At 48.0% G+C, this 23,280-nt stretch overlaps 1 protein-coding gene across 2 annotated transcripts in view; it reads left to right on the forward strand.

The window, feature by feature from the left end:
• LOC138580873 (uncharacterized) overlaps positions 1-23,280 on the forward strand; it is a 570,368-nt gene that overhangs the window by 324,792 nt on the left and 222,296 nt on the right. For both annotated transcript variants that reach the window (XM_069651760.1, XM_069651761.1), the window contains exon 6: positions 4,997-5,138. In XM_069651760.1, coding sequence (XP_069507861.1) covers positions 4,997-5,138 — 142 coding nt within the window. The remainder of the gene's footprint in view (positions 1-4,996; positions 5,139-23,280) is intronic.

Genomic DNA, 23,280 nt, shown 5'->3' on the forward strand with positions numbered 1-23,280 from the left:
CGCCTCCAGAGAGGCGTCATAGCACTGGGAAGGAGAAGGTGGACCAATGTAGCAAAAGCGAAGGCAGGAAAATGCAGGGTGTTGAATTCTTGAAGAAAAGCTAGATGCCCCTCTACTTCCTGAGATTATGTAGCAAGGATTTTAAAATAACAGTGGCCAAAAAGGAAAAGGCCCTTCCACCTATCAGATCACTGCATGGTGCTTTTAAGCTTGTGGACACTAGCAAGCTTGGTTGGCATAAAGACTAGAGGGAAATTGTGTGGATGTGAAAAACTGCGTCGACCCAAGGAATGTCACTATGAACCAGGCAAAGTGACTTAAATTGATTGGCCCTCAACACCGAAAGCCAGTGCGCAGATCTGCGGATTATCCTGTTACATTCTGTGAAGAATGATATCACTTTTTCATTTGTTTGGCATCAGTAGTATGTTGCGCCATTGCATCACCATACTTTTCTACTATTAAACATAACGACAGCTCCTCAGAGAATATTGAAAAACTGTAAAATAAAGATAAACCAGCAGTGCTTCCTCAACAACTTTCACTCACCTTCAAGAACATTTTAAATTGAGTGGCTTTTGGGGAATTCTTTAAATGAGGTACGTAACATTGTCACTGAGTTTGCAGAAGTGAGCCCAAATCCTTTATGTGGGTTTGGGAGGGGGATTTGCTCCCCACAAATGTCTTTTAAACAATGGGTTGAAATTGTATTGTATTGTATTCGTCATTTATATAGCACCCTTTCCCCATAGGTATGGCCTCAATGCGCTTTGAGGTTGGAACACCCTCCGGGACCAAAGTCCATGTGCAGGAGATTATAAGAGCTAATTTTGAGATGCGTGTTTGCATTCTGCCATGTTAGGACGTAGGTGGGCTGGACAGGCTCCAGTGAGCAGCACAGGCGTCAGGCATCAGGCATGTAGGTGGGTGCTGTTGGGGATTTAGAATAGAGCGCTAGTGCCGGAGACTCGATGTGCACCCAGCGAGAACAAATTTTTTCATAGGTTGTCGCGCGTTAGTAATGGCAGAGCTGTTGAGGTACATCAGGGTTTTCAGTGTGGATGGCTATGCAAGCTGCTAGACCAGAATTGCTTAGCCATAGCTGCATTCTATCGTGCATGGATGGGTGGCCGTGACTGCCGCCTGTGTCCACAGACGTGGTGCAAGGTATCCATACCTTAAACTTGGATGGAGTTCATCTTCGATGCTGTTTATCTAGGTCCCATACGATTGACTGGTCTCGCCAGCTGGGCTCTCCCTAGATGGAGAGCCTGAGCAGTGGGAGAGGTACCCGGAGGGACGGGGAGTGATGTAAAATAATCTGGGGGTGAGAGGGTAACACCTAGAATCAAGACACCATGAATAGAGGGAGAAATGCCCAAATTGGCAATACAGCAGCAAATGCAGCAACACCCAGACCTGGGACACCTGGAAAGAGGGAGAAACACCCAAAATGGGGGCACAGCAGCAAAGGCAGCAACACCTAGACTTGAGACACCATGACCAGAGGGAGAACGCCCAAGATTGGAGCACAACAGTGAATTCTGCAACACCTGGATTTGAGACACCATGATTAGAGGGAGAACGCCTAAAATGGGGGCCCAACAGTGAATGCAGCAACACCTAGATTTGGGATACCAGGATAGAGGGAGAAATGTCTAAAATGGGCGAGTAAATGCAGTAACACCTAGATTTTGGATACCTGGATAGAGGGAGGGGGCACAGCATTAAATGCAGTAATACCTATATTTGAGACACCATGATTCGAGGGAGAACACCTAAAACAGGGGCACAAAAGTAAATGCAGTAATACCTAGATTTGGGGCACCTGGATAGAGGGAGAAACGCCTAAAATGGAGGCACAACAGTAAATAGAGTAACGCCTAGATTTGGGATACCTGGATAGAGGGAGAAATGCCTAAAATAGGGGCACACCAGTAAATGCAGTAATAACTATATTTGGGATAGCTGGATAAAGGGAGAAACACCTAAAATCGGGCATAATAGTGAATGCACTAACACATAGATTTGAGACACCATGATTAGAGGGAGATCACCTAAAATGGGGGCACAACAGTAAATGCAATTACAACTAGATTTGGCATATCTGGATAGAGGGAAACACGCCTAAATGGGGGCACAACAGTGAATGCATTAAAACCTAGATTTGAGACACCATGATTAGAAAGCGATCCTCTGAAATGGGGGCATAACAATAAATGCAGTAATACCTAGATTTGGGATACCGGGATAGAGGGAGAAACACCTAGATTTTCCAAAACATCTAAGATGGGGACCCAAGAGTTAATGAAATGGTACTTAACAGTTGAAATGGAGCAGTGAAAGGACTATTACTTACTAGCTAGCAGACCTTGGTAAGCTATGTTATGAAGGTGAGAGGGACAGTATGGCTTTCCGCAATACAGTAGTTGCTGTATTCCCCATCTAGACCACTCTTACCTTGTCAATTGCTTCTGGTTGATGTTGCCAGGCTTCCCAGGTGAACACAGGCAAACACGAACTGGATCTGTTTCTACAGGAGCTGCCCTTTGCCTTGGGGCCCTTAGCAAAGGGTGGCCCAGGCAGGGGCTGCCCTGTGTGGTTTAGTTAAGTGGATCCCTTCAATCAATCGGCCGGGCAGGGAGGCGCGTCAGTGGGCTGGAGTAAGAAGCGGGAAGCGGCAAGACTTGGAATTCTGTGGCAAAACTTACATCCCAAATTGCAGAAAAACTGTGTGAAAACACTAGAGGAACTCCTTTTGGTTATGTGGGTGAACCAATGAAATTCTACAGTGAATAACAGGTACCAACAGTACACAGGAGAGTTTTACAACAAATGTTCATGTTGGCCTTGTCCAAAGGTAAAACCTGAAGCGTGTCTCAACGATATATGTCAGCAGTTCCATGTAAAAAAACATTTTCATGCTGTCAGTGTGCCCAATAATAAATTACAGCATTGTCACTACAGAAACGTTTTCATGCTGACTGTGCCTGATATCTACTTGCTTGCCATTGTAAGAAGACATGTTCATGCTAGCAGTGTCAAATGTATACCAACATACTCCATACACTTTCATAGTTGCTGTGCTAAATGTAGTCTGACATTTCCCACATAAACACATGTTCATGCTGCCTGTAACCTTTACATGATCGCATATATATATGCTGGACATGCCCAATATATGCCAGCATTGTTACTGTAAAATATGAACATGCTGGCACTGCACAGTATATAACTCTGTAACAACACATGTGCATGCCCCCCGTTCCCAATATGTAACGTGTTTGTTAGTAGAAAAACATGTCCAGGTTGCTGGTTCCCAGTATATGCTGCACTGCCCTTTAAAGATATTTTCAATGCTGATTTTGCCAAATATATGCCCATAATGCCACCATAAAACAGGTGTGTGCTGACTGTGCGTAATACATGCCAGTATTGCCTTTTAAAATCATTTTCATGGTACCATGTCATTCCCATCTCCATCTCCTTTTCCTGACCCTGGGGGTCATTCCGAGTATGGCGGTAGGGAGTTAACGGCACCGTTAAGGATGCTGGTGCCATTAACCCCCTACCGCCACATTCCGAGGTCCCTTAGGGGTCCCACCAGGACCGGCTGGTCTGACCAGCCGTCATTAGCGGGACCCGTTAAGGGACCATGGAGCTAATAAAGGGCCCTCTATTTGCGGGCCTGTTATTAGCTCCTTCCCCATTCCCATTGAGCCCTATGGGGGCTCAAATGGGAATGGGGAATGGTTTTCGAAATGGGGAGTTACCGGGTCCGCATAGGTCGGAATGTCCTGGTAAGTTCCCATTCTGACTGACCGGACCCGGACCCGAGTTTGGAGGCAGCCATGGTGCTAATAGCACCATGGCTGCCTCCAAACTCGGAATGACCCCCCTTGTCTTAATCAAGGACTTGGAGGCGGCAGGTAAATAAGGGTGCCGGCAGGCGCCACTCTCCTGCAAATCGCACACAAACAAAACGCATCATGTGCACACACACACATACAGAATGGTGTCGGCAGAATGTTGGTTGATGCAGGAAAGAGGGCGGCCTACAGCATTCTAGCTCTGGGTCTTTCATTGACCTCCAATGGACAATCACATGTTATGTTCATTATCTAGCATTTAGGGGTAGGTAGGAGATCAGGCCTGCTTCTCTTGTCTGTAAACTCCACAACTGTTTTCCAGAAAAGACCCCGAGATCACCTTTTCTTCCTTTCCACAGAGGATCAGAAGACGGTCTGTATCAGCTTTGCTACCAAGACTCTGGAATGCCCTACTCAGATTTTCAATCCTTCGGGAAGAAGCTAAAGACCTGGATTTTTATTGGGCTCATTTTCTTATACCTATGTCCTGTTCACCACACCACTCAGAGATTTTCAGGTCCATGTTTATTCTTAGGAAAGGCTTTTAACATAACGTAACAAAGAAATGAGGGCAGGTGTGAGAAGAGATCAACAGTCGACTCAGAGAAAACTCTGGGTTGCTCAGTTTTCTGCCAGCCTACCTGATCGTCCAGCTAAACCCCCGGAGTAGACATAGTTATGCCATTGTGTAGTGAAAAGGCCTAAAGCAAGGTACTTCTGTCGCTAGTGGTCAAATGCATCAAGACTTGTCGAACAGGATAAAGCTGGCGGAAGCAAGATTTGACCCCCAGCAGATCTTGGGTAGCTTGTGTACCTAGTTGGCTGGTCACTACCTGGGACCGGGGATTTCTAGCCAAAGGGCGAGAGCCTGAGCTAGATGGAGCTTGGACACATAGCATTTCCCCAAGAGCCAAGAGTCATTGGATTTGAAGACATTTCTGTGCACTCTGCCTCCTTACATCAACACAAGGTGGCCACAGTAGCACTGATATTCTCTTTTTTAATGTCATGATGTTAACTTTTTTGCACGCTTGTCTTGTCTTGTCTGAAAACCATGCCTTGCCAGAGCGAGTACACCAGCCACTCCTAGTGGGTACCGTCCTACATCCTTTGTTTCTCTCTTTCAGCCGGGGTACAGTTCCAGCTGCTCGCAGGGATATCCCTTACATTGCGCCGTTGGAGATATGGCGGGAAAACATGGACGGGTGACGGCGGGCACGAGGCAGTTGGTAACTGACGCCAATCTGCCCCTGGCTGGAGATCTCACAGGTGAAACTGCATGCGGGTAAAATAGACCTTATTATTCCAGAGGGCTCAACATTGCTAAAAGGGACATAACAGCCGCCACGTTCTGACCACGATAGAAGCCAACAGACAAACATAACCGCTTGACAAATTGTAGACACTGATTGTGTGCTTTCACGAGATGTTCTGTGACTCTACACCTGATGTTGCACAGGCGGTGGTGTGCCACACTCTCATTTCCAGACATGTTTGTGCTTAGTCTCTGATGCTACAGATGATATCCACATGTCCTGGCCACCGCCCACAGATCACTTCATTATTTTTCTTATCACATCCGCTTGAGAAAGAGCAGTGTGACAGGCTGCACAGTGACAGACCTAGTTATCCGATACAGGCTGTGAATGCTCCTATTCCCTGAATAACACAAGTTGGTTTCATGCACAGAAGCCAAAGTGCACAGTGTGTGTGTGGGATGTACATATGGGATTTATAAAAGACAAATCTATCTGCTAAGCAAGCGAGTGTAGTACACACGGGATGCCCTCAGGATATTAATAGTCAGGTGTGGGGTTGCAGAGGAGCGGGGATGGGCCTGGAGGCTGGGATGGCGGGAGATCCCTAGGGGGAGAAGTTGGAATGAGTGAAGAGATCGGGGATTGGCAAGACATTACATTTTACATTATCAGGTAAAATAGCTCAGCGGGTTGAGCGCTCGCTGCTGCGATCTGAGCGTGATCTGCAGATCGCAGGTTCGAATCCCAGCGAGTCCAACTCAGCCTTTCATCCTTCCGAGGTTGATAAATGAGTACCAATTTCAGTCGGGTGATATTGTATGTAAATATGTGCTCTGCAAAGCGCTTTGGATTAATGCACTGTATATATAAATTACACATAACTATCATTATTGAAGAGTGCACTCTTACGGACCTTCCTGAAGTGTAGGGTAGAGGTGCCAGTCTAATATGGGCCCGTAACTTGTTCCAGAGACAGGGTGCTTTGCAGGAAAATGCCAGTTTCCTGCTTCTTTCCCTCTTGCAGTTCCTTGTTCGCAGTCTGGCAATGTTGTGGCTTCTGCAGGTGTGCTGGCCTCTGGAGATGATGAGCTTCTCTGACAGCTGGAATGGGTGGAGCAAATATGTCAATACGAGTTTTTGAAAGTGTGTGAAAAGAATTGCGCAAATGCTACCTTTGCCACGAAGTGCATGGTTTTGGCACCAGGCTTGGTCAGAGCATATCAAGTAAGTGCCAAGCACGTTTTAGGCCACATTTGCAGTTCAATATTTGCTCTTATGGCTAGGGTTCTTCAAGTCCACATCTGTATTCAGAGATGCTGTATCCGTGCTGTTGTATTTTCCAAAGAAGGGCGTTGCATAATGCAGCAGTAGTAGGGTGACCAGACGTCCCGGTTTTGCCGGGACTGTCCGATTATTTGTACATCCGTCCCATGGTCCCGAGACTTTTTTAAGTTTAAAAACCCTGCTGTGGGATTTGGGGATCGGGTGGACACCATCCCGGTTTTTGCCCAGATATCATGCTTTTTAACAAAAACCGGGATGGTATTCACCCGATCCCCAAATCCTTTTTAAACTTAAAATAGCCTCGGGACCGGGCGCTGAAACATGACACGGGACAGGGCACCCACATAGAAGTAGGACTACAGTTTTAACGCTGAGGCTGTAGTCCCACTTCTATGTCGCTGGCCTGTCCCAGTTTTTCATTTTAGAAATCTAGTCACCCCTAAGCAGTAGGTGATGCTGGAAATGCATTGGAGGGACAGGGCCTCCCTGTCCTTGTCCTGTAGTCCTTTTTCATTTGTGTTCTGTAATGTTTTTCCATATGGGCCTCCTGGCAGTGCAGCTCTTCCTGTTTTTGGTTTGGTGTACAGACCCATGGGATACCCTTATGGCACCCATGGGTGGGGGTACAACCCTGTGCCCCTAGTGCATGCTTTTGGGCACCTGTGGGTGGCCCGCAGAGCAGGGTATGGGCTGGTGGCAGCTCCATGCTGAATTGACGGGTGCTCTGAGTATCCTCCATTTTGGGATACCCAGGCCCTGCCATTGGAATCAGTTGATTCCTGATAGAAAACAAGATGGCCCCTGTGGCCTCTTGCTTTCTATTGCCTTGTTTTCCCAAAGTCCTGGGAAGCTCTGACCCTGTCCCTTCCCCCTGATTGGCTGTTGGGCGGAAGTTCCATATATGGTGTTGTTGTGAATTCCAGTCCAGACTGGCTGGAGCCTTTCCAGTGACTGTATGTTGTTGGGTGGGTACACCCTGTGGGTGGGACCTGGGTGAATGGAGTGTGTGACCAATATGCACTTCTTGTTGGGGCTGTCTGGTTTCTGGTATGAGAGACAAAGACTGAGACAGCCCTGCCCGAAACTGGCCTGAATGCAGTGTGTAGTGTTGAATGGCTGGGTACTTGTCGCAATCCACATTCCTTATTGCGAGTGTCTGAGAGGGAGGAGGATGGCCTGAATGCACTGTGTGCCTGATTGGCTGACTGACTGCATGAATGCCCTTCTGTATGATTGGCTGCTGAGCGTGACCCAGCATTGTGGATGAGAGACAGAATAGTATATCTGGGGACCTCTCACCACTGGAAATTGTTCAGAAGCTGTGTCTACACTTGAAGAGTAACTGGAACTGCTGATCATTGATGCCCAGCTGGAAGAAGACTTGCTGTTGCATTTGCTTTGACCCGATCTGAAAGCTGCCGAATTTGTCGAAGACTGATCCGAGAGAGGACCTGGTAAGGCGCCCTCTTCACGTTCTCCGAGGGACCATCGAGCACCGCTAACCTTCGCCGAAGCTCCCTGGAAGTCAGACCCTCGAAAGTCTGCTGACCGGAGATGGGGACCGCTGAGGAGAACAAAGTGAAGCACCAGGACTTTGCTGCTGACGAAGTCCATTGCCGTCGACCAGGGTTTGCAGGTTTGTGTAACCGCTGGAGGCCCGTCGAAGTCATGTGGCCCCAGAAGAGGGGACCGCTTGACGCTGTGCTGCCGATGACCACAGCCGCCCGCTCCTTTGCCTAAGAACATTTGAATCAAAGGACTCCCTTGTCCGCAACGTCGACCGTTTTGTCCTGCCGGAGAAAGTCAAGGCCGCCGACGTGCCGAGGAGAATCCGCTGGTGGGTTTCCCACCACCCAGAGACCACAAAGATTTCGACGACTCGACGCCCTTGCTGGGCCACAGTTCTTCAGAAACTCTTTGCGTTCCTGAACAATCAATCGCCGAGGTGCCCCGCATACCTCATCCTCGCAGGATGTCACCGACGAGCACCGCCTGGATCGACGCCATGGTCTCGGCACCCTCGAACTTCTCATCAATGCCATAAACGCCAAGTTCACCTTCTTCGACGCCTCTCAACGATCCGTGACTCCTGCTTTAAAGGGAGTCACTCAAGAATGATCCATTGACGCTTCTTCGAAGAACTCTACTCCACCAGGTACATTGGGGGGGGTAGAAACATTATAGGAGAGAATAAGACTATTGAACAATATATGGACTGGGCTTGTGCTATATATCTTTATTTTACAGGTTGCCCAGGTGCAGGGGTCTCCACACAGAACTGTGTCTAGGTAGCTGGGCCAGTGTTCTGCCAATTGTGTCAACCATCTTGTTTTCCTTCCTATCTCTATTGCTGGTTTCCTTGTTATCGATCTGTGTGACATTCTGACCGTATAGTTGATGCACTTCAATGAGATCTGATAATATTGGTGGTACCACTTTAGAATTGTATATATTTGCCATTGTTGATTTCTGAGTACAAAGTACATTATTGTGATATTGTACATACCTTTGAATATTAATTATATAAACACTGTGTTTTCAGTAATACAGTGTGTGGAAATTCCTTTGTGGGGGTTTGGGGACTACACTGTACTTATGAACCAGCCTGCATCACCTCCTGAGAAGCTAGGCCTTGATTCCTCTACTACGTTACCAATAATAGAAAATCTTGGCTGGGGTCCTCTGTGCCTCTCATCTACCATATAGAAAGCAGAAGTACAGCCACCCCCTTCCAGTCTTTACACTGGTGGCAGCGGTGGGATGCTTATGGTTTTAAGAATCAGTGTATAACCATGCCACTTACAAAATATCTGCACTTTATTAAATTAAGGTTTGTTTGTGTACAAAATAACTGCATTACAAGCAATGGAGTCTATTGCAAATGGTAAATTGACTAGGATGAGCTTAGAGGCTCTCCAGAGTGCTTGTGAAGCCAGGGAGTTAGACTTTGTGGATAAGTCTAGGGCTGAGCTGATAGCTGCCCTGGTGGACTACCAGACTGATGGTGAAACTCTTGATGAGGGGGGAACTCTGCCCCTGGGGTTTCTGCTGAATCTGTCTCTGGGAATGCCATAATTCCTGCTGCCTCTGTTCAAAACCACAGCACTGCTCTTCAGGGGGAAGCCCTAAAGATTGAACTTTTTAGAATTGGAGCTGCAATGGGAACAGTTAGCCTTTCAATACAAAAAGTTGGCAACCGAAGCTGAGTTGAAGAAAGAGGAGTTGGCACAGCAAGTGATACTCAAAGATAGGGACACTGAGCACCAAAGAATCCAGCTAGAGAAAGCTAGAGTGGATACTTCAGCTAAACCAGTTGAGAGTGGCCGGTCCCCAGCCACCAAGTGTATGAAAGATTTGGTTGGTGTGTTTGTGGAGGGTTCTGATATCCTCCAATGGATCGAAGCGTTTGAAATGGATGTTGACAAAAGAAATTGGGCTAAGTGTCTGTTAAGTGCCTCAGACTGGGTATGACTGTACTGAAACTGAGTGTGGAAGATAGGGGTCAGTATGAGTGTATGAAATCTGCTTTGATTGCCAAGTTTGGCAAGACACCTACCAAATACCTTAAAAGGTTCAGGGATTTGCAGAAAAGAGATAATGTGTTTTTGGTTGACTGGGTGAGTTTGCGCACATGAACATGATGGGGTGGATTGATGGTTACAAGGTGAAAACTTTTGTTGAATTCTCCCACCTGTTGTTTTTTGAACATTTTTCTGAAGCCTGTTCACCAGAGCTGTGTCAGTATGTTGCTGACCAGAGCATTTTGGATCTCTTTAAGCTGGCTAGGTTGGCTGACAAGTGGGTCTCCCACCGGGTGTCCCCTAAGGACTCCAGTGGGAAGGACAAGGACAAAGAAAAGGAGGCCTCTCAGAAAGCTGAGGAGACCCAAAAGCAGTCGCAGTCGGGTAAACCTAAACCCTCCTCTCCTAAAACCCAGAAATCTAGTGGGGATAAGTAATCTGTGGGTGGGAATAAGAGTAGTGGTCCACCTGCTGCAAAGCAGGCTCCCAGTGGTTCCAGTACCATACCCCACACTCCCGGCACTTGTTGGGATTGTGGGGCTCTGGATCACAAGAGGGGTGACTCCAAGTGTAAAGGTAAGGCACTTGGAGTACAGGCTGTTAGCCTGACTTACCCTTACCCCATGTCTGAGGTGAAGGCCACTGTCCTCCCATCCTCTAAAGGGATCACATTTGGTGCTCCTGTAGAGATTTCCTTAGTGTCCCCTGCGGCCTGGGACCAGTACGCGGAAGTACTGGCGACTATCCCACAGAACACTTGTAGATTTTTGAGAAGTGTCCTCTTGAATGGCCAGCCTTCTACTGGTTTGCGAGACACTGGGAAAAGCATGACAGTGGTGGACAGGAGCCTGCTCAAGCCAGAGGACTATGTAGGTGCTCCTCTGAGAACCACCAGGTTAGCTGGTGGGCCTCCCAAATTATCGCCTGTAGCCTTAGTCACACTTTAATTGGAGACAAGACAGCAAAGCTTCCTGTCCTGGTTCAGGACAATGTCCCTGCTAACATTCTGTTAGGAAATGATCTAATAGAGTTGGGGTTGATCTCGGATGGTCTTCCCATGACTGCTGCTGCAGTCACTAGGTCACAGGTGACGCAGGGTCTGGCTGTGAGTCAGATACCCGAGCCGAAGGCAATGCCTAAGGCGAGACGGAAGAAGAACAAGAAGGCCACCTCTGTGGAGGGAGCTCCTTCTCTTCCTGCTGTTCCTACAGCACCCATTGGGATCCATGCTCCGGACGGGCTGGGTCCAGTGATAAACCCCATCTCAACTCCTGTGGGAGAAGTGCCAGAAGACTCTCCTGTGGGAGAGGTTCTCAACCCGGAGGACCATCCCGACCTTCAATGCTTGTTAGTTGAAGGGGGACCCTCCCGGGGCAGACTTCTGTAATGGACAGAGAGAGTGTCACTCTCTTGATGGTCTGAGGAAACAGGCCCTGTCCCAGGCACAAGGAGAAGTGCCTAGGACCTTCCGGATATATTGGGAGGGTGAGCTCCTTGATAGTGAGCCCACTAAGCCTGAACCTGGAGCCCTCAAGAGGTTGGAGGTACCCCAGGTTTACAGGCCCTTCCTACTGCAGTTGGTGCATGAGGTGCCCTTGGCTGGTCATCTTGGTACCAAGAAGACTAAGCAGAGGCTCTCTGCCCATTTCTACTGGCCACGGATTGGAGTAGAATTGGAGTCCCACTGCAGGACCTGCCCCACTTGTCAGTTGTCTGGCAAGACTGGAGGCAGTGTCATTGCCCCATTGCAGCCATTGCCAGTGGTTTGCACACCATTTGAGAGGTTGGGCATCGACATTGTCGGTCCCCTAGACCCTCCCACTTCAGGTGGACATCGGTTCATCCTGGTCTTGGTAGATCATGCCACCAGGTACCCTGAGGCTATACCCCTTCGGACTGTAACTGCCAAGGTGGTTTCCAGGGCTCTCCTGGGCATTTTCACCCATGTTGGATTCCCTAAGGAGGTTGTCTCTGACAGAGGATCCAACTTCATGTCTAGTTACATGAAGACCATGTGGAAAGAGTGCAGAGTAACCTACAAGTTCTCCACCTCTTACCATCCCCAGACCAATGGTCTGGTTGAGAGATTTAATAAAACTCTCAAGGGCATGATAGGTGCTTTGGAAGAGCCCCTAAGGAGGAAATGGGATCTCCTCCTGCCATGCCTGCTGTTTGCTTACAGAGAGGTACCTCAAGAGGGTGTTGGTTTCAGCCCCTTTGAGTTACTCTTTGGACATCCCGTGAGGGGGGCCCCTCCAGGTCACGCCAAGAAAGTGGGGGACTATGTGTTAGGCCTCAGATGGAGGATGACGCAGAGGATGGGTCAGGCAACAGCGAATCTCAAGGCCAGCCAGGAATTGAATAAGTACTGGCATGACCTTAAAGCATTGCAAGTGGATTGGACTCCAGGATAGGAGGTCCTTGTGATGGAGCCCACCAAGCCTCGGCATTGGTAGATAAATGGACTGGACCCTTCAGGATAATCTCCAAGATGGGCGAGGTCAATTATGTGGTTGACATGGGAATCCCAGGGGTAGCCCCCCAGGTATTCCATGTTAACAGTCTCAAGCCTTTCCACAGACGAGCAGAAGTCTCATGTCTCTTGCTAGCTTCAGAGCAAGAAGAGGATGAGAGTGAGCCCCTTCCTGAGTTGCTGCATAGCAACCCTCAGGATGGCTCAGTGGAGGGAGTGCATCTCTCTCCAGATTTCAAAAGAGCAGCAGAGGGCCTGCAGGATTTTGCTCCAGCAGTATGCCTCTCTGTTTTCACTGACGCCAGGCCTTACACCGTGGTGTAAGCACAAGATTGACACTGGTGACAGTGTGCCTGTCAAAAGCAGGAGCTACCGTATGTCAGATACTGTTAAGAACCACATCCAGGCTGAGGTCGCCAAGTTGTTGGATCTGGGTGTTATTGAACCCTCAACCAGTCCGTGGTCCAGTCCCGTGGTCCTTGTCCGCAAGGCAAGTTCCCAGGCAGGTACCAAGGATTGGAGGTTCTGTGTGGACTACAGAGGAGTCAATGCCATCACCAAAACTGACGCGCACCCATTGCCCAGGGCTGACGAGCTTGTGGACACCATAGGTGCTGCCAAATTTGTGAGCACCTATGACCTCACCTCAGACTATTGGCAAATAGCTCTGACGAACCAAGCCAAGGAAAAGACAGTGTTCTCAACACCAGAGGGACTCTACCAGTTTAGGGTCATGCCTTTTGGATTGAAGAATGCCCCTGCCACCTTCCAGAGATTGGTCAACCATGCGCTCAGTGGGCTGGAAGCCTTTTGTGTGGCTTATTTAGATGACATTGCCGTATACAGTTCCACCCGGGAAGAGCATTTGACACATCTGGGTAAGGTGTTGCAGGCATTAAAAAGGGCTAACCTCACTATCAAGGCCACCAAGTGCCAGATATCTCAGGGGAAAGTCACATATCTTGGTCATGAGGTAGGAGAGCGTCAAATCCAACCTCTCTCCAGTAAGGTACAGGATGTACAGGACTGGGAGACTCCCACTACTCAAACCCAGGTGAGAGCCTTTTTGGGCCTCACTGGGTATTATCGCAATTTCATGGCAGACTATGGAACCATAGCTGCACCCTTGACTGCTCTGACTTCACCCAAACAACCGAGGAAGGTTAATTGTACTGAAGACTGTCAGAGTGCCTTTGATGGCATGAAAGAAAGTCTGTGTAGGGCACCTGTGTTGTGGGCACCTGACTACAGCCGACCCTTTATCGTCCAGACGGATGCCTGCGACACCGGAATTGGAGCTGTCTTGTCCCATTTAGATGACAAAGGGAGGGAACATCCTATCATCTTCATCAGTAGACAACTCAAGGGTAGAGAACTTAGGTGGGCTACTGTTGAGAAGGAATGTTTCAGTATAGTTTGGAGCCTTAGGCATTTTAGGCCCTACCTTACGGGGTCTACCTTCAAGGTCCAAACAGATCATAAGCCCCTGAAGTGGCTTATGCAGATGAAGGGTGAAACCCCAAAACTGCTCAGGTGGTCCATTAGCCTGCAAGGGCTAGACTTCACCATAGAGCACAGACCAGGGAAGAGTCACGATAATGCAGATGGCCTTTCCAGAAGGTATGTTGACCGTCTGGATAAGGGTGTCTATTCGTGGGAGATTAGGCACCCTAACCTCAGTCTGGGGGGGGGGCGACTGCGATGCTGGAAATGCATTGGAGGGACAGGGCCTCCCTGTCCTTGTCCTGTAGTCCTTTTTCATTTGTGTTCTGTATTGTTATCTGCCCAGGAGTCCATATGGGACTCCTGGCAGTGCAGCTCTTCCTTTTTTTGGTTTGGTGTACAGACCCATGGGATACCATTATGGCACCCATGGGTAGGGGTACAACCCTGTGCCCCTAGTGTATGTTTTTGGGCACCTGTGGGTGGCCCGCAGAGCAGGGTATGGGCTGGTGGCAGCTCCATGCTGAATTGACGGGTGCACTGAGTATCCTCGATTTTGGGATACCCAGGCCCTGCCATTGGAATCAGTTGATTCCTGATAGAAAACAAGATGGCCCCTGTGGCCTCTTGCTTTCTATTGCCTGTTACCTTGTTTTCCCAAAGTCCTGCGAAGCCCTGACTCAGTCCCTTCCCCCTGAATGGCTGTTGGGCGGAAGTTCCATATATTGTGTAGTTGTGAAGTCCATTCCAGACCGGCTAGAGCCTTCCCAGTGACTGTATGTTGTGGGTACACCCTGTGGGTGGGACCTGGGCGAATGGAGTGTGTGACCAATATTCACTTCTTGTTGGGGCTGTCTGGTTTCTGGTATGAGAGACAAAGACTGAGACAGCCCTGCCCGAAACTGGTCTGAATGCAGTGTGTAGTGTTGAATGGCTGGGTACTTGCCCCAATCCACATTCCGTGTTGTGAGTGTCTGAGAGGGAGGAGGATGGCCTGAATGCACTGTGTGCCCGATTGGCTGACTAACTGCATGAATGCCCTTCTGTATGATTGGCTGCTGAGTGTGACCTAGCAGTGTGGATGAGAGACAGAATAGTATATCTGGGGACCGGAGACGGGGACCGCTGAGGAGAACGAAGAGAAGCACCAGGACTTCGCCACTGACGAAGTCCATTGCCGTCGACCAGGGTTCGCAGGTTTGTGTAACCGGTGGAGGCCCGTCAAAGTCGTGTGGCCCCAGAAGAGGGGACCGCTTGACGCTGTGCTGCCGACGACCGGAGCCGCCCCCTCCTTTGCCTAAGAACATTTGAATCGAAGGACTCCCTTGTCCGCAACGTCGACCGCTTTGTCCTGCCGGAGAAAGTCAAGGCCGCCGACGCGCCGAGGAGAATCCGCCGATGGGTTTCCCACCACCCAGAGACCACAAAGACTTCGACAACTCGACGCCCTGGCTGGGCCACAGTTCTTCAGAAACTCTTTGCGGTCCTGAACAATCAATCGCCGAGGTGCCCTGCACACCTCATCCTCGCAGGACGTCGCCGACGAGCACCACCTGGATCGACGCCGTGGTCTCGGCACCCTCGAACTTCTCAACGTAGAGTAGGCTTTCTGCTTCTAATAATCTTCATCACACCGGTCTTCTTTCTCATCTCAGTACTTTGGTATAATTTGTCAGAAGGAACCCTGATGTTGGTATAAGATGGTTGAATGGGTTTAATATCACAATAAGTCATAACAGTCTGTACATTTGTGGGTGGGGGGTTATACCCAGAATAGAAAGGTGGGTGTTGTGTTTCTTGCCACCAATCAATCCCCCTCTCATGAGGTTCCTCTCCCCCAGATGATCCTCCCTGAGGCTGCCACCCACTAGATCGGGATCAGGTAGCGACAACCCTTCCCTGGCCAAATGGGAAGAGAATTTCCCCAGACAGGGAGTGATGATATTGCTAAATTCATCACAGTGCATGTTAGTTGACAGAGTTGAAAGTGTAGAAGATGCTGACTGGATTGTCTGGGTTTATGTGGGTGATGGGTTTGAGTTTGTCGCTAAGGTAAGATGGTGTTTTGTGGTGTATGGCTTTGAATACAAAGAAGAGTCTTTTAAGGCAGTTATGTGGAGAACGGGGAGCAGGTGGAGCTGGGCAAGAGCTACGTTGATGTGTGAATCAGTGGCAGCTGGTGAACTTTAGAACTGGATGGACGTAAATGTTTGAGCCTCATATGCGGTAGCGACCGAGCACAGTGGGGAATCATGAACCAAACAAGACATATTCGGGGGGTTCTCCATTTGTGAATTGTTTTTAAATAATAGGTAAAAATGCTGCCCTTTGCAACACTTTCTGTGAACAAGTAGGTACAAAAACCACACAGTGTGAAATCAGTTTTGTGTGGTAGCACATGAAAAACCAATAGATGCAAGTCACCAAAAGTGCTCAGAACCATTGTGCAACACATTTTCATGGTGCCTTTGCCCACAACATACGCCAGTATGTACCACATTTTCATGCTAGCTCTGCCCATACATGTCCATGCATGTTACACCAATAAATGCCAGTATTGTCATATAAGGCCTCCCAGCCAGTAAAAAATGACATACCAAGATAGGCTAGTATACCATGCGATCACACTCATGTTCGCTTGTACCCTTCATGCAAAGTACAAAGATGCCATAACACATTAAGAAATGATATGCAGACTGATGGTAGCAGTGCCAGTCTGCATATACTTTCTTAATGTAGCAAGGCATTTTTACTTGACATCAAGAGTAAAATAAACATACGTGTTCTACCTGCCTAGACTGGCCTACATTTATTGTAGGCCAGTCTAGGCAGGTAATAACTTTTATGTTTTCTTAATAAAACATATGTTTTTGTTTTACTCTTCATACACAATGCCGTGCATCAAAGGTAAAGCAAATGATAAGTGAAGTGTTATCACATGGTTAGACCTGCCTACATTCAATGTAGTTCAGTCTAGCAACGTAATAGCATTTCACTTATCATGTTTGCTTTCCCTGTGATGGAGTTACTGTGCAGGGTGAAGCAAAAAACAATACCATGCCCCCAGCAGCCAGAGCCCTAAATATTGTGGCCCTGTGACGGATCAACCTCCGGAGCACCAGTGGTCCAGGGATGAATATCAGTTTCTTAACCATCAATCAACCCCACACTCCAGTACATCAGTTGGGATCAGAACAGATTGGAATATAAATGAATTGTAAGACTTCCTTGTCCGATTTTGGTAACGTGGATGGAACGGCAGGTTTATCTATGCAAGGTTGTGGATCGTTGATTAGTTGCAACACAGCAAAAATACAATTATTACCCGATGATAAAAGGGACTGTCCAGTCAAGGTTGTATACAAATATCTACTTTATTATTACTACAACAGACAGTTCCAGCACAGTACTAATGTGACCGCCCTGTAAAGGAACGCAGAGGACAGACAGTTTAACGAAGGAAGGGATGCACTCTGGATACTTACAGGAAGGTAGTTGGTAAAATAATCAGTCTTACCATTCAAGGTTATTCCGTTCAAGCACCAAGGAGTCAAAGGGTCGTAACTGTCTCTAGGGGCCTCCGGAGAAGGACGAGGGGGGCAGAAACCCAATGTACCTGATGCTGAAAGGTTCTTGGTGCTCGACAGCCGATAGCATTGAGGTGGTTCCAGGGTGCCTTGCAGCCCTTGAGACAGGGTTAGTGGCGGGAGACAGCTGCGGGTACCAGTCGGCAGGCAGTTCGGCAAGCGAAGCTGGATGGATGTATGCAGGCTGTCTGGCGCGGTGGCTCAGGGCCAAAAATCATTGTCTCTGTGCTGGTGGGTGGATCTGGAATGCTGGTCGAGGCAGCTCAGACGGCTCTTGTGACTGCGGCGTGACAACAGTCAGCGATGCAGCCAGATGCGGTTTGAGGACTCGACTGTCTCCAAAATGTCCTTAAAAGATGGACAGCTGGATGATGCTTGTGTGGCACTGCTCCTAGCTTCTTTGCAAGGCTCGTGTCCTTTCAAGGCGGATGGCCCAAAGCTCAGTAGAGTGATTGCAGGCAAAAGCCTTGTCCTTTGTCCAGAGACTCTCCAGCAATTCCCACCTAGGAAGCTTGCTGGCAGAACCTTGCAGGGCAAGCTGTGTGCTGGCTGGGTATCGGCTCTGGTGCTCCTGGATGGGTCCTCTGAGTCCGGTATCTCCTTCTGTTCCCTGTGAGATGTTTAGGGGAGGGATCTTGCTTCCCTCTTGTATTTCCTGCCTTCCTTCACTGGTGGAAGATGTAAGGTAGACTATACCTTCAGCCCAGGTCCAAATGGTTCCTTCTTCTTACTCCTTTCAAAGTCGTTGGATGATCTGTCAAGTGAGGGGTTCTCAGTGATTGGTGCAGGCTAGCCCTACCTTAATGAACCAACCCTGGATCCCAAGCAACAATCTTTTGTTATGCAGGAGGTCACGACCAGAGTGCTCTGCAACAGGACAGACAAGGGGTGACAACATATACCTAAGTCCCACCCATCTTCCTGTCTGTTGTAGATCAAAGTGTCTCTCTGGTTAACTGAGCCCTCTGTGACTCTTGATGAAAGTGCAGGTTTCCCTTGAAGTATGTGGTGTGAGCAGAATTCTTGTCTCCCCCAAATCACATACTTCTGCCCTCTGAAAGGGGTCTTCTCCGCAGGGACACCTGCGGTAACGGCTGAACCCAGAGAGGCCATTCACTGCCTTTCATACAGAGAGGTGAGAACTAGTTTCACGTTGAGATATTGCATACCAAAGGGGCGTTAGCCTCGCCTTTCCTGTTGTCTATCCGGCAACCAAGCCTCTTCAGGCTTGCCTCAATTATCTCGTTAGTATGCACTGCCACCAGCTGGTGTAGACAAAAGGATTGCAGATCCATGGATCGTTTGATATTTAAATTAGGCTTCCCATGGCTGGAGGAAGGTGTGCCTTTCCTATTCTTGAGATGCTTTCATGTGCCTGTGGATGTCACATTCCTGCTGAATATGACAGGGGAAGATGGCACCTTTAGGCTGTATCTTCCCAGAGTACACGTGGTTATGCGTTTTATGTCGGAAGCAGATGAAATGTATGCGGAATGGCCTCGCACATTTCTTGAAGGCTGATCTCCCATCATTCATTTTCATTATTAAAAAATTAAAAATCCTAGGCGAGCGCACTCTCCCCGTGCGGATGGTCGAATTCCTCACAGGCCCCGCTGAGCAGGATGCTAAATATAGGGATGGGTTATAGATACACATGCGCACATAAACAACACTTGCGTCCACACAGTCTTTGTAAATATCTTGTATGTATACTGTAACTCTACGACCAGTGATTAAATATGTAACAAGCTAAAGCGCCTTGATACCTGAGGGTTAAGTGTGCTATAGAAATAAAAAACTAAACTAAACATCCATAAAACTCCTTCATGCATGCATTCCTAAAACCAAATACACCAACAAATGTACATACACACTCATTACATTAAAAAACACTTATCTGCATGTTTCTACCATACGGGTCTGCACAGACACAGTATGGACTGGATGTCCCTGCCCTCCTCTCTGGGACATAGACACCACTGCCTGACAGGAGAGGAGGCCTCTCCTATCAGTCAGTGCATTCAGGCTGCGGATCTCTGCAACGTGAACACGCTGACTGACAGGAGATGCCTCCTCTCCTGTCGGGCAGTGTGTCTATGCTGCTAGCGCAGAATAATGAGAGCCAGCAGGCCAGTCTTCTGATGCCCCGCCGGCTCCCATTATTCTATGCTACATTTGTTGGGGAGCCAAAAGAGTAGCAGTCTGGGTGCTGCGTCCAGGTCAAAAGCTAAATTGGAAGGGGTTGAGGAGGTCGTTTGTGATGATGGGTTGTTGCAGTTGGGTAGTGATGAAGAATTCTGTGATTCTGGTGAGGTATGGCAGGATAGTAATGGGGTGGTAGTCTTTGGGGAGCAAGGGGTCGAGAGATGGTTTGTTGAAGAGGGGGAGATGTATCCAGGTATGAGTGCAGAGTGGAAAGTACCATGCGAGAAAGAGAGGAGTTGATGATGTTGAGCCAGTAACAGGCGAGGGTGGGTTGCAATTGTATGTGGCTTGAGGTGGTCATGCGTCATGCAGGAAGTGTGCAGGTTTTATTTTCACAGTAAGGGTGATGAGGGTGTCTGTGTCGATGGGGTGGAAGAGGTCCCATGTTATGGAATGTTTGGGAGTGGGGTAGCAGATGGGAGGGCTTGCCTGAGGTTGTATATATTTGAGTTGAAGTTGCCCATAAGAGACTTGCATCCTGAAGTGTATGGGGAGGATGAATTGGATGGACGGCATGGAAGTGGATTTGGAGAGGGATTTGACGATGTTGAATATTTCCTGTGTACGACTGGTGGTAGATTTTAGTTATGCAAGCCAGTGGGTGGCGTTGGCATTGTGTATGGCTGTTTGTACTTGTTGCAGTGTTTGTGTGGTGTTCTGGTGGCGGGCGCATTGGTCCTTTGGGCAGGCACTTTCTAGGCATCTGGCTTCCTCCTTTGTTCAGAGGAGATAACTGTTGAACCATGTTTATGGTGGTAGTTTAAAAAAAAATAGTTAAGGGGGTCAATCTTGTCAGGTGTCTGTTTTGCTTAATTCCTTGCACTGGATATCTTGGCATCACTGATAGCATTACAATATAGCATGCAGTCTGTCCTGCTAAGATCTCTCTGCTCTTCTTTGTAGGCCGGGGTGGACTGGCCTAAAGGGAACTCTGCAGAGTTCCCAGTCGGCATCTGCAACCTGGAATCCTTTTGCGTGGTAACCTATTTTATGTTCACATTTTCTGATAGAAAAAGTGTTGGTCTTGCTGGAAATGTGTAATATGTAGCCACTTTGAAAATTATTTCCGGGCCACTTTTGCTTCTCAGTCCACCCTTGTTTGTAGGACTAGTTCCTTTAACACGGTGTGCCCTTCTAAACGTCCCTCTCTTCCGATTCTTCTTGACCTATTAGTAACATTCATTAGAATCAGCCACTCCATTTTCTCCTCCATGCTTGTATTTATTGGCATTTCAGGTTCTGTGCTGCTTCTCTTGGTAGTGATTTGATTTGTAATGGCACATCCTGTTTATCACAAACATGAGTAGGGCACACCATCTGAGCGCCTTTTGTACTTTCCCCAAACAGCTCACTTCTGTTTTGCCTTGTCTAACCTTCAGAACTATGTGTAGTGCTTCTGTTTGCTCTACTTTTTTGAGTGGAGCAAGACACCCAAATGTATTACAGGGTGGCGGTCGCTGCCCTAAAGTTGAGATGAAACCTGTTTGCATTGACTGCTGCCCAAATTCTATTGCATTGAACGTTTGATTCTCTGGATGAAGTTTTCCAAAGAATGTCTGCCACAGGCCCCTCCAAAGTGGACATTTTTAGCCAAATTCGTCTAGCGATTCAAGCGTTATTAAAGGATAGTTCCGGGACTTTTTTTTTATTGTCCCTACGGGTCGGCCATGTGTTTGTAAGCATAAATCGGTAGATCGTAGGAAACTTTCCTATGGACCTTACCCGACTTTTCGCCCATTATCGCACTCGAAATCAGCCTCCATTTTGTGATAATCCTATCATTCCGCCGCATCGACCTGGCTCACCTGCCTTTGCGGCACTAAATCAAATCCCCCGCCCCTGAAACAGACTTTATCAAAACATTCATATTCCCCGCCTCTATCCGTGACGTGACTGTGCTGCGTAGGCAAACGCGCCCAGGCGTCTTCTACGCGACTCCACACAGACCCCGGAAATCAACACAGATCAGCTCACAATACAGCGCACCACAATTCGGAATATGAAACTGTACTTTGAAATCAAACCGCAAGATTGTAAATGTGGTAAAGTACATTTATTTGACATCAAATGTTTAGAGAATATTCAGCGATTTGCATTTTTATTTGCTCATGTTCCAAAAAGTTCGTATTGAGGAACGCGATGGTCCTTTGCTGTACACAGGGTCTTAGAGCATCTCACAATACAGCACCACAATTCGGAATGTGAAACCGTGGTTTAAAAGCAAACGGCAAGATTGTACATTTGGCAAAGTACGTTTATTGGACATCAAATGTTTAGAGAATATTCAGCGATTTGCATTTTTATTTGCTCATGTTCCAAAAAGTTCGTATTGAGGAACGCGATGGTCCTTTGCTGTACACAGGGTCTTAGAGCATCTCACAATACAGCACCACAATTCGGAATGTGAAACCGTGGTTTAAAAGCAAACGGCAAGATTGTACATTTGGCAAAGTACGTTTATTGGACATCAAATGTTTAGAGAATATTCAGCGATTTGCATTTTTATTTGCTCTCGATCCAAATTAGTTCGTCTTGAGGGAAGCGATGTTCGTGTGCAGTACACAGGGTGTTGGTTTACGATAAAAATAAGCTCTTCTGTCGCACTGATAATCGCATGGCTGTTCCAACAACGAGGCACTAGGCCACCACAACGGTAGGTATGTTGCATCTAACCGTTAGTACCGCGTAAGGGCATACTTGTACTTGGCGATCGTCCCATAAAATGGTCAGGGTGGTAACGTTGTTCACGCGGAGAAGCAACTGGCGGCTGTAGAAGTCGTCCGCCGGTGTCTGGTACTCGTGACACAGACAGTAGTGAATGATGTACCTAAAAACATAAAAAATGAAATTAGTCTCACCATCAGATCCTTATTAAAATTATTCATTTCATAGCGAGGACAGCGCTACTGGGTGTACACAAGTGTTTAAAGGCGTGGCGAGGCATGGAGGGGGGGGAGTGGAGTACAAGGTAAGTGTCACAACTTTTACGCAATTTTGGAAAAGGATACAGATCGTTAAAGGATACAAGGTCAACATCCGCTTTTGGAACCCCTTCACTCTGGGACGTCCTGGACTATCACCAAGATGGTTCTGGGATATCTTGAATGCGATGTTTGCACAAGACTTTCCCCCCAAGAGCGCAGCCTGTAGAAAGTATACCAACTAACAGGCCAGGGGCTTAAGTGGAAAGGCAGGAGCAGCGACAACAGAGCTAAGGGAACAAAGAAAGGATAGTTCAAGATAGCAGCCAAGTACGAAAATACAGCACTTGTTCCTTCCCCCGTACTTGCCCCCTCTTACCTGCTTAGTAAGATAGGAAGTCCCGTAACCTTAGAGAGTGTAGTAGGAAGTTGACGTGATGATAGAAAATGGAAGTTCCAGTTGAAGGAAGTCTGTGCAAAGGTCCAGCTAACCGAAACGGCAAGTGTCCAGAATAATCCCCAAGTGTATTCAGCAGAGCGTCCCCAAGTGTAACCAATCCAGGGAGTGACCACCAGAAACAGCAGAGCGTCCGTTTGGTCACTTCAGTATGTAGAGCGTTGTCTTCTTGTGCGGCGGGCAGCGCCGTGGATCTGTCTTTGTATATTTTCTGTGTAATAGTTGAAAGGGAAGGGAAGCAGGAAACTCGTGTAATAGTGA

Source organism: Ambystoma mexicanum, chromosome 3p (assembly GCF_040938575.1).
Source record: "Ambystoma mexicanum isolate Mex_15411 chromosome 3p, UKY_AmexF1_1, whole genome shotgun sequence".
Lineage (NCBI taxonomy): Eukaryota > Metazoa > Chordata > Amphibia > Caudata > Ambystomatidae > Ambystoma > Ambystoma mexicanum.